The 12,179-nt window shown below is 37.8% G+C and overlaps 1 protein-coding gene across 1 annotated transcript in view; it reads right to left on the minus strand.

Annotated features, from left to right (window-relative positions):
- Positions 1–12,179, minus strand: part of SV2C (synaptic vesicle glycoprotein 2C) — a gene marked incomplete at its 5' end in the record, with an annotated part of 46,284 nt that overhangs the window by 23,167 nt on the left and 10,938 nt on the right. Inside the window, 2 exons of the mRNA XM_010133856.1 lie at positions 135–224; positions 374–507. Coding sequence (XP_010132158.1) covers positions 135–224; positions 374–507 — 224 coding nt within the window. The remainder of the gene's footprint in view (positions 1–134; positions 225–373; positions 508–12,179) is intronic.

Raw genomic sequence — 12,179 nt, forward strand, 5'->3', positions numbered from 1 at the left:
TATTTAGGTATTTAGAGTGCAAACGATTAGCTTTGTCATGCAGAGTATTAATATTGATTGCTTAAGCCCTCCAGACCTTGCCAGTCAGCAAGCTCACTGAGTGCCAAGCAATTAGCTTTAAATGCAGTACTCACTGTGAAGACTTTCTCAGGCTGACCACGAGCTCGCATGTTGGTGTCATGAATTTGCTTAAGTATCATCCAAGCTTCATCATGTTTTCCCACCTAAACGTTTGATTAAAACATTTAAACGGAACATACATACAGGTTAACATATTCACTATGGTCACTAACAATGGCTTTTATAAAAAGGTCATGATGTAAATAGAGAAATAATTTTGACTGGAATCTAAAAAACACTTGTAAAGTCCTACCTCCAGCAGGAACCGTGGGCTTTCTGGCATAAAGGTGAGGGCTACTACAGAAGAGACACAGGGCAGTGCGCAGACGATCACAAATACTCGCCAGCTGTGGAACTGGTAGGCAGAGCCCATGCTGAAACTCCATCCTATGAAATGCACAAAATGTAGAGAAATAAGGAGTATTGTACGTGGGAGACTGCAGCTTCTTGGAGATGTAAAATAATACCTGTATTTAAATGAAGCCTGATGGATCTATTTCCACAAATATCTAATTTCCACAAATCTCAGATTACGAATTTTAGCTTCTTGCATGTGACTAGTCGTACTGAAAAACATATTAGGTATCATTAGTCATGTGCTATTATGCAGGGTGGGAGGCCGCCTTAGGCAGGAATGAAGAAGCCTCTTTCAAGTCTCTTAGCAAAATCTCCACGAAGGCAGTTACATGAACCAGAGACACCACCACCATACATAAGAATACATATGCAAAGAAATAGTTTTCTATGAATACTGAAAGGAGCATTAAAAATCTACACCCAGATGAGCTATTTCACAGAGATTTACAGCCTTCCTTAATATTATTAACTTCTCCTACAAAGAGTTAATTTCAATACACTTAATAAATTGAGTCTCCTAATGTAATACAATGCAACACATGAAGCATTTGCAGTGCCTAACTTCTATTTCATTTTTCTTTCAGAGAACTATACCACTCCCTAAATTCTGTTAAAAGAAAATTGACACTTGTCCTTCCTGCCCCATAGCTACATGTACAGGAAAAAATACTCAGTACTTAAACTTCTGCCTGAGATGAGTAACCTTAACACTGAAGTAGAGAGAGAATTTATGATTATGTAGAGATTAAGAAAAAAGAACAACAGGAAAACAACTCTCCTCTGAAAAACTGATCTTGAGATACATCTGAGTGCTGACTAATAACATGCTGCAGAAGCCACTGTTAAAGTATACCAGGAAGAACACAAAAGGGAATACTGGAAACCTGTATGCGAAACTATAGTTCAGCTTTTTAATAAAATATGTGGTTGTTTGCATTACTGAAATGCTAGAATTGTAAAAAAACTAAGAAGTCATCTTAAGAGGGATGGTTAACTACCTGGACTTTTAATATGGCTTCAATACAGCAGAATTTTTCACAGAACATGTTCAAGGATAACTTATTAAAAGAGGAGTGGCAAATAAGAATAACGATAAAGAACAGGAGGTTACTGGAAGAAAATGGAATCCTGGCTAATGAGAGCGCTGACACCAGATTAATCTGATATGTTTCTTTGTTAACTGATTTTTCTAGACAAGAGGTTAATTAAATCTGTCTGGATGTTGGCAAACAACTGGTACTACATGGTACCAAATGGCCTATTAAATAGTTCTTCAAAGCAGGTAATTATTTGTTAAATGTATAGCGTATTTTGGAATTTAAAGATCTCATGCTGTGGATGATAACTGTATTCTTGGAAAAAAAAATCCATTCTCATATTAAAGTGCTCACTTGTTATCATCTGAAAAATACAGTCATGATTTCTTTGTGACCTTTATCAACAGCTTGGTGAAACCTTTTTGATATGCAGACCTGGGAACCTGTTATTTTCTGGTTTCCTACAAACCTGTGTTTCTAAAATGACATCACTTGCTCTACAGCCTCATTTAGCCCTGCCACCTTTACGCCAGGAAGTCAGACGTAAAATTAATGAGAGTGCTGGCAATGATCTTAGAATACCATATTACTTTTTTTTTAAGTAAGGCTCCAGGTAAACATACCTGCTCCCTCCCAAGTTCCCTCCAACAAAAAGAAGCTGTCTGAGGCTTAATGTTAAACTTTATTCCAAAATAGAATTTGGAATGAAAACTAAAAATCAAAGAATACAAGCAAAACAAGGATATAAAAAGCATATTAAAAGTTCAGGTTTTACTGATTTTTGTGAAATTCTAGCTTTTGATCTTACGGAATATCAAAGATAATATGCGCATACTTCCAAATTAGGAAGGGCAGGAAATAAAAAAGGAAAGGTTTACAGTGAATTAATGAAACAATTAGAAACCTTTTTTAAATATTATGTACACATTTTACTGTAATCATTAGAATCACATCCTTCATTATATATTTTAAACTACAGTACAAAATCATCTGATATAGAACTCAGAAAATGATTTCCTTTTGGTTCAGTTAATTTTCAGTCAGAACAGTGAGCTGACCTGACTCGCTGGGCAGCCATGCAACTGCTAGTGCTACCGGGAAGGCAGCAGAGGACAGGGTGTTTTGTTTTTCAGAACAATGTGGCCAAGGTATTGGCTCCCATTGTCATCAGAAACTGCCTCAGAAATACGCAGAGCCACTGGTATGTTTAGAAAATCTGCCTTTCACTGCTCTGTTTTAAGTTTTATGAGATTGAACTGCACAAAGGGCACTTCCGCGGTAAATGAAATCAACCTGGCTTTATACCTGTTATAAAACAACAGCAACATCTTGTGCTCTGTCGCCTGTCCTGGAAAACAGTGATAAAAATTTATTTTAAGGTGTCATTTATTAATGTAAATGAACCACACTACACTTAGAAGCGGTGAGTGCACAGTTTGTCCTGCTGTCATCCTGACAACCTAAAAACCATTTTTTTAGTCTTCAAAATACCTGAGGCCTATGTCAAGTGAAATATTCATTATGAGGTTTTTTTTCTCACATCCATCTTTTTCTTTACGTATTGTATTAGCTGCTGCAATTCATCTTGTGATTTAACGTATTGGCTGAGTTAAAGGTAATAGTGAATGTCAGGGTTATAAGAAACCACTGATAGAGAAAAAGCCAGCTGCAATGCAGTTTTCTTGAGGCTGCTTCCTGTCTATTCCAGCACCAGCACTGGATCAGCAAAACAAATATATATATTAAACGCAGAGCAAGTTCAGATTTATTCTTACATTTAATGCATCCCATTTTCCTAGGTCATGAGCTAATCTGGAAAATGGAGCTATGAGAGCAGATCTGAATTTAGCTCATACAGTGGATTTCATTCCTATTGTATGTAAGTATTGAAACCAAACGGAATGGTGTTCTTGGCTGTGTTTGCTTCTCCCCTCCTTGATTTATGAAACAATAGCAAAGACAGAGTAGCTCTACACAATTGAGTTCAGACCCCTTGACAGCAACCTAGAGCTAAACTTCACCCTTGCTCCCTGGCTATGCCATATTCAAGAGTCATTAATCTTGAAAACTGTGTCAACTGCCAGTGTTTTATGAATTGCAAAACACTTGCCCCAAAAGCATCTTGGGAATGATGTGCTGCAGAGCAATGTAAAACCTGCAATGGTTGAATCTGAAGCTGCTGCAGCAACCTTCGTGCTGATTACAGAAACACAGCACTATGCAGCCGAGCAAAACTAAATGTACAGGATGATAATCTATACCTAATCACTAATTTATACATTGAATTCAATGTCAACAAAATCTTCCCTCTCAACAAAGCATTTCGTCTGCTCCATAATATTAATAAATTAAAAGGATACTTTAACAAGTTCTTGGTCCAAAGGACAGAAAAGAGCATTTCTGTCACAGACTTTCTGAATAAATACAGAGATAAACATGTCCATATTATGCTATGTTTTATGAATTTATATTACCTGATAAACAGTGGGTGTCTTCAAGGACAAGGCCCATCTCTTACAGTGGCTAGGCTACTAGAGAGCAGACTAACGGGGATGATTTTCCTCACTTTTCAAAATGAGGACTGAAAGAGAGCATGAGAGCTCTCTACAAATCCATAATTATGGGTTACACTAAAGTGTGATGTGGGCAATGAAAAATACGGGTGCTTACAGGCTTTGTATACATACTGGCTGGCAAGGGAAAGGTTTCCAAATGTCAGAGCAATGAAGTTGTGAAATACCTTTCTAAGAGACTGATGTGAGCCAAGAAAGCCTAACTGAATATAGGGATTTTATGGCATGGCTAGCTAAAGGCCCACCATTCTTGATAACAATTTTGTTAGTCATTCAGTAGGAATCGGAACAACTGGATTTATGGCAGTATCAGAAATTGTCAAAAGTCAAGTTTGCATAAACTTCTGTCCTTTGGTAGATGAAAGTAGGGAATAGATGCAAGAATATCCCTAAAATTAGGGGTGGAGGAAAAAGAAAGCTAAGGAATTTATAGGAATTCATAGACTCGATAGATTCTTCTATTTTTTTATATAATTTTACAACTTTTCTTATTTCTGTTTCACTACATATTCTTTGCCCAGAACTCGGCTTTCTACCCTCAATTTTTCATGTTTTAAATTTGAACAATTTCCAGTAATGAAGACATGTGGTTGCTGTAAACTGCCACGTGGTGGCACTGATACCACACTTAATGCAAATAGTAAGTTTAAAAAATTCCCGCAGAAAGACTTCTACTATTAAACGATGTTGTTTTGTTGAGTATTTCCCAAATCTCCAGATAAGGAGGACTGGAAATATTTTGCAGCCAGCAGCACTGAAATGCATTATTACTGCACTGATATTTAGCCTATTCTGACATTCATTACCAAGTTTAATTGTGAGTGACATTCAGGGTTTGAGCCCATGTATTTTAGTGGTACTGATTATAATAATGGTAAAACATCACTGAAACCGAAAAGAAATAGTTCGGGTAAGTTATACAGCTGAGGAAACTCAGTTACACTTTTTTACAAGATTGAGTGAAATACATGGTTTCTAAACAAATGCAGAACTAATATTTTCAGAATTATTCTGTACTTGTATTAATGTGACATTCCAGTAACACAAAGCAAAATGCTTATCTTCCCTGTGATTACATTATTAATATCACATGGGATTATTAATATCACATACTCTCTAACACCATGAGACACAACTTTTGTATCCAGTGCATGGCACTGTAGTCCTTCAGGTGAGGTTGCCAGCTGCCGTTCCTCTGAATAGTAATAAACCACTTTTAAAATGTTTCTAATATCTGCTGGCTTGTGATTGGTGGTTTCAGTAGCAGGGGATGGGGCTGTTGGTGTAAGAAGGCAGGGTATGGTAGGACACATGCCCAAAGTTCAAGGTTTTGTAATGGTATGTCAGCCTTTCTTAACCTTACATATACTCTGTGCAGGATGTAGAGCTGTTAGGATGGTTCCCTTGTTCCAGATATGATAATATATCTATGACAGGCCTGATATAAAAGAAATTTTAAAATCTTTTCAAATCAGAATACCTAGCAATGCTGGGGGAAAAAGACAAAGGAAGCTTGTAAGTCATTGCATTCATGGATTGCAATCGTCTATCTGAAATATGACTTTTATTTGATCCTGAAGCATGGCTGTATTCAAGATGGTATGACTCACAGCAGCCAATACAGGCAAGAAGTTAATCTTTAAAATGACAGAAGAGATGAACAGATGTAATCATATGAAAGAACTGAAGCAGCAGCTCCTAGTAAGAGAACTGCACGTACCTAACAGCCTGGTCATGTCATCTGTCTGATCTTGGCATCTGTTAGATGTGATGAAGTATGTTTAATTAGTGGCCTATTTATGATTAGGGAGTCAGGAACTCACTTGCCTTCCTAGCTAGAGAAATATGAATACGTGTAACAACTTGAAGTAGGTTGTTGTCCGTACTGAACCTAATAGGAATAGTGTGTCTGTATCTTGATTTCAACAAAGGAAGCTATTCTTCCACTTCGATTTTCTTTATTGGGAAGGATACTGAGCCAACTAAATAAAACAGAGACACGAATAAGTCAAAATCACTCATTAGCAGTTCACATTTTTTGAAGTCTTACAGGGCAGAAGAGAAGCTATACAGAACTAGAAAGGACTTGCAAAATAAATTGACCATTACACATTTTCTACATATTCACCCCATATTCTCTCCTTCAGTGGATTATTCCAAAGATGCAATAGTTATTACGAACAGTGGCCAAAGAGTAGCAGAGCTTTCACAAAAGGCAGCTTATGGCATTTTCATAATTGGCTTTGCCTCTTCTGCACTTTTTATGTGACTGGAAAAGGTAAGATAATGACGACTCCTGTATACTTCAAAGAGCTGGAAAACTTACCTTTTACTTATGTAAAGCAGCACTGAAACAAATAAATTTTAATGGGTACCCATATATACAAAAAGCACTTTAAAAAGAAAAGAAGAAAAAATCATCCTGTCTAAGTGCACTTTGCAGGAAACATTCTGGTTTGAAGGCAGCTCTAAGAGTCAGCTGACAGCATACCAGCTGACAGGAGATGAAGATTCTTGTCCCTCCCAAGTTATTTCTCTTACACAGAGGTACACATGTTTGTTTTCTCACTTCGGTTAGTCTCCAAGCCACCACTCTCCCTAATGTCATCCAATGACATGGTGATTTATTGGCAATCTGCAGTGTTTCATGGTGCTTTTCTGTGCATTTATATGCTGCATCCCTATCGATAAAATAGGAAAAGGAACACACAGATTAAATCTTAACTCACTTCTGCAAGATCTCAATAACACAAGAGGCATGAAAATAAGAGAAAAATCAGAGCCAAAATATACAGAGTTTGGGAGAAGACTGCACTGTCAAAATACAGAAAGACAGACAATGACATGAAATGCAGAGCCATCACCCCGTAAGGGGAGAAGGAAAGTATAAACATCAAATTTGTACAAATCCCTCTGCACGGTTTCTTGATATACCTGCACCTCATTCCTAAGAGAATTAGAGTTGTTCTCCAATATCTGCTTTGCCCTGGAGAGGTGCTCAGCTGATGTGGGATCATCACAAGCTTTGTGAGGCTTTCCTAAGTCGATTCCCAGATTTAAACTCTTGACTGCACCCATCGATGTTACACTGCATGAAATTAGGGGCTAAAAGCAAGGCATTCTACTTAAATAAAAGGAACAAAGGATGTCACTGATGAGGAGTGGAGACGAACCTGCAGTCCTCTACTTCTTTTGTTTAATTCATTTGTTTAACTTTGGCAGCTTAGAATTCTCTATTCTCTAACTAGGAGAAATAATAGAAATGCGCTTTGCTAAGATGTCATGCTGATGTAAATATCTCCACCTGGCCACCACTATGCAGAATCCAATTTTGCTCCTTAGCAATTCTGAATACAAACACAATGCAACTTACCCTACAGGGCTGGAAACCTACAAATCTCAAAGCACTTCAACACAGAATTGCATTGTCTTGACTGTGGTTACCATTAAGAGTTTTGACTCTGTCCTAAGTAATTTTGCCAGACTTCAGCCAGCTATTACCAGGAATCAAGCCCAAATGACCTCTATGTGTCTTCATTCTGAATGCAAATATCGTTATACTCCTTGGGAAATGCATATATCCTCACTCGTCACAGTCCTGGGTAACGAACATAGATTTTGAAAATTTTCCAGGGCAAACCTGTAATTTTCTGCTTAGACCTTAAATCAGTATTTCTAAAACATTCTACTTGTACATTGTACCAGTTTGAGTTAGGACAGAACTAATTCTGTTCACTGATTTTACTTTCCAGCTCAGCCTCTTCTCAGTAACGGCACCTTCCGAAGTTAACGGTGTATTTTTGGAGACAGTGTCTGCTTCTACAAGTGATAACGCTGGATGTTTACAGTTACTGATAGGGACTGGTCTGCAGAAAGGCTCCTGCTTACACTTGCTCCTGTGCAGACCCAGGTCACTGCTAAATCCTGTGTGCCACGGTGGGGGTGCAGTGAGTGAGAGGCTGCACCTGCAGGGAGGAGTGGACAGGACAGGTGACCCTACACTGACCAACAAGGTGTTCCATCCCACAGACGTCATCTTTGGTATAAAGATGAGGGATCACAAGGGTCAAGCTCTCTTCTTCCATGACTGGCATCCCAGGAGGACTCTGTCCATTCTGCCTTGATTCCGATCTATGCATTCTGGAATCCAGTTCCAGAAGCCAGCTCCTGAAACTGGTTCCCATTCTGCCCTGGAGTCCAGTCTGGGACTTTCCCAGTAGTGCTGGGACTTCAGTATTGGTATTATAGATATTTGTATATATAATTTTGTTTTTACTATTTTCATTAAAGTAGTTTTAGTTTTGTTTTCCACTCCATAAGTCTCTCTCCCTTATTTCCTTTCTCTTCTCCTTTGAGAAGGGAGAGAGGTTAATAGAGAGCATCTGTCATTCGTCTAGTGGCCACCCAGCTCTAGCCCGTGACATACATCCTCAAAAAGTCTTTCTTCCTCTCTACCTCGTACTGTATAAAATGCAAACTAGTGCAAAAAACTTTCTTAAAACTTATGTTAATATTGAATTTCTGAAATTTAAAATGAGAAACACCATGCATACAATTGCAATTGAAATTATTAAGTAAATATGCATACTCCAGGCTAGAATATTCTGCACTTCCCTTATGTGCACTCATGACCCTTACTCAGAGAAAACTGTCCACGCCTACTAGCAATTAAACGCAGATGGGCACAGGTCAAATTTTGTCCAGGGTTCAGATGCAGAACTTGAAAAGGGCTGTGATTTGTAATCAAAAGCTCAAGTGTTTAATTTCTTTATAAATGGCTGGGTTTGCCACATTTCTGCATCTAAATTGGACTGGAAAAATGTTCTTCTTATATCTGTATATATCTTCTTATATATGTATGTCTGATATATATCTACATCTATTAGTAAGTAGAGGTACTGGGACTCATATGGCATATGGAGTCAGTTCTGTGGAAACCCATGCTTGCTGCAAGTGCTTGGAACATTTGCAATCTTCCCAATGCCCTTGTAATGCTACAGAGTCAGAAAAAAACAAAAGTGGTGCTGGGATGCATCAGGTCGTGAATTTAATTACTACTAGATGTTTTCCAAATGGATGTGTAGTGTCTAAGTAGGGCCTATGGATGAGTTTGCTTTTATTATGTTTATGGGCATATAGCCAAGAGGCATTTTACAAAATCTCCACTATTGAAAATCACAGCAATAGCTGGCAGCATCTGGAAAGTAAACTGAATCAAAGAATTGTTTATGAATTTCCTTAGCTTAACAACCAGATGAAAAGTGGGCATTAACATTAAACTGTATTTTTCCAATAGGAATAAGATATAGTAGATAATTACACTGCATTTACTTTATAGTCCAATGTGAAATGAGGATGGCAGAACTGGGAAGATGATGTTCTAACGACTCACATAGTAAAAAAAACAACCCAGAATAGGCCACCAAGGGTTAATATTTAGCTGATACCACTGAAAAGCTCATTATAAGCACTACAGCACATAATTGATCTGACTAACTGACTGACTGAGTCAGTGGCCCCAGAGATTTATGTACTCAGGCAGTTCTGCAAAGTCCTTGCTTGGGTCTGGTGCAGCTGTTCAGTGAAGGCAAAACAAAGACGCAAAATCTGCTGGCCACGACTCTGACAACATCTAACTCACAGGCTCCTGAGTCTAAGAAGAAAAGGTCATCTCATGCTTTCCAGTGAGGCAACAGAAGCAAGCAATGCAAAACAAATTTGGGGAGAGCACATGTTAAAAGATGCCTCTGTAAGAGCTTAAAAATATCATGGTCAGTGTCAACACTGAGACTGTGCAATCAAATGTCACTAAAAGGTGCTTTAAATTTTGTTTGTATGACCTGAACAGGAAGTTTGTATGACTTCTTACTTCTTGTTACAGTTTCTACCGCTCGTCTCCTACTTGTACTTAGTGGTTTCCATTATTTCACTACACCTAGTTAAGAACTGAGAATGGTTTGTGTACAAATTTCGAAACATCTGTTTGGATAGTGCTAAAGAGTACAGTAAATCATCAACAGCAAACAAAATCCACTTTCATAATTAGACAACGTAAGGTTGCTAAATGCCCTGTGCAGTAGTCATTATGAACCAAGTCTGAAAGAAAACACTTCTCTGCAACAAAATCTGTTGTCCTACCAATATGCAAAACACAGATACTATCGTATCTACGTATTTTTGTGTGGTGCCCTCCACAGCTTACCCAGAGCTCTGAGCTCACAAAATGCACTACATTTGGTGTGACAAGTTGTTGTCACAGCAGCTGTTAAATGTGGAAGCTAATTGAAAATCTAAGTGTTGCTGTCCAGGTCCAGGACTTCCAGTGATTTATGTGCTTCTGGACTAAGGATATTTAAATGATGGGCTCACAGAGAAGCAATTAATCAAGAAAGACAATCAGAAAAAGGCGTTGCAGTTTATGAAAAGAAAATGGGGCCTTCTTATCTAACCTAACTTACCAGCAAAACCGTCACTGAAATGCTGGAACATTTTCTGAAGAATACAGAGAGGACGTGTCTTTTACCAGTGGCAGGTGCTTTACCTTTCGCATGTTGCTGCAGTGTAACGACAGAACAGCTATACAATTCAAGAAACTCTTTCAAAATTTCACTCTATTATATTCTATTTGTTTGAAAGTTGTTGCAAGAAAAATCTTTTTTTAATGAGCATTTCAATGCAGTGATTCAAGCCTCTTTTAACTTTTTTTTTGGTAAGGGAAGTTTTTAGTTATCTTTTTCTGAATTTTAAACGTAAAGGAGCCATATCCTATCTCTGAGAGAGAGACAGATAGACTAAACAGGCAGTTTATGTGATCCAATAATTAGATCAGATGTGCATTCTAAGAATTATCTTCTAATCCAAACAGCAGTCAGCTGAACAAACCTGGTCAGCTGAGAATGTGGAGATTTTCCATACACACTGTGAAGCATGGGTCTGAAGTCCTGAATTCAAACTTTGGTCAAATGCTTCCAGTATAAGTATTATTTGAACTCACAAATGAGGTACTAACGACCCTCAGTTATAATCTATCATAGCTGTTCAAGGGGTGGTGGTGGCGGGAGGGGTTGGGTTTTGTCTATGGAGAGACAGTCACAGTGTTTGAAATGTAATTATCAAAGGGCGTAAGTAAAACACAATACATGAAATAAAGAGCATTATATTACATTTTTCCTTTTATAAAGCTTCATGACTTCCTTGCAGTGTCCAGAATATCCAGATATCGTGAAGCAATCAGATGGTTCTATCAGTTTGAAATACATAAGGTTCCTGTGGGAAAATAAAACAATCTAAAAGCCTCACCTTGATCGCTTCATCTACAATTCCTCACTTTTTTATTATATGTCAATACTACCTTTAGGAAGCAAGTAGTAGGGGGCCCAAAACTTTCAATGTCCCAAAACAAATAGCCCCTGAACTAGAAAGGAAACAAGAAAATAGATAGTCAAACAGGAAGAGAGGAACAGAGGGTGGTAGAAAACACTCACCTTGTTCAGCATCAAAGCTGGGGAGACTGGGAACTGAAACCTCAGCCCAGTGCCCTCACTATCAAATCTTGCTATTTCTCTGCTCATTTTATACTGTTTTCTGCTGGCATCTTTGGAAAGTGCAAAAATACAGGGTTTTTTGGGAATATTAAGTACATGAACACTACAGGGGAGGAGATAATTTTTTTTTCCTGAGTATTGGTACAGGTCTCTCCCCTTATAAATATGAGCAGAAACAATATAGTCAGATGCTGTATTCAGATACTCAGTTGAATACACCTTGATAGAATTACTTACACTGAAGTAGGTATGATTTTCAAAAATAACATTTTTTTCTTGAGGAAATATATAAACAAACTTCCCAAAAAAGAAGGTCAATGCCATTCTGCAACTGATCGTGTTATTTTAAAGGCAACACACTGTAAACTGAAAAATTATATTATGGTTGTATATCAAATGCATAGGTATAATACATTACTGAAGTAAAAAGAAACTGTTATTAAAGGGACAATCACTAACTCTCTCAGAGAAGTCAGTTTTACAAGCCAATAAATAATATGGAAGAGTGGCTGGTGGGTTTTGTCTGCTGCACTATATTTTCGAGCAAA

The sequence above is a fragment of the Buceros rhinoceros genome, unplaced genomic scaffold (assembly GCF_000710305.1).
Source record: "Buceros rhinoceros silvestris isolate BGI_N320 unplaced genomic scaffold, ASM71030v1 scaffold19933, whole genome shotgun sequence".
In the NCBI taxonomy this organism is placed as follows: Eukaryota; Metazoa; Chordata; class Aves; order Bucerotiformes; family Bucerotidae; genus Buceros; species Buceros rhinoceros.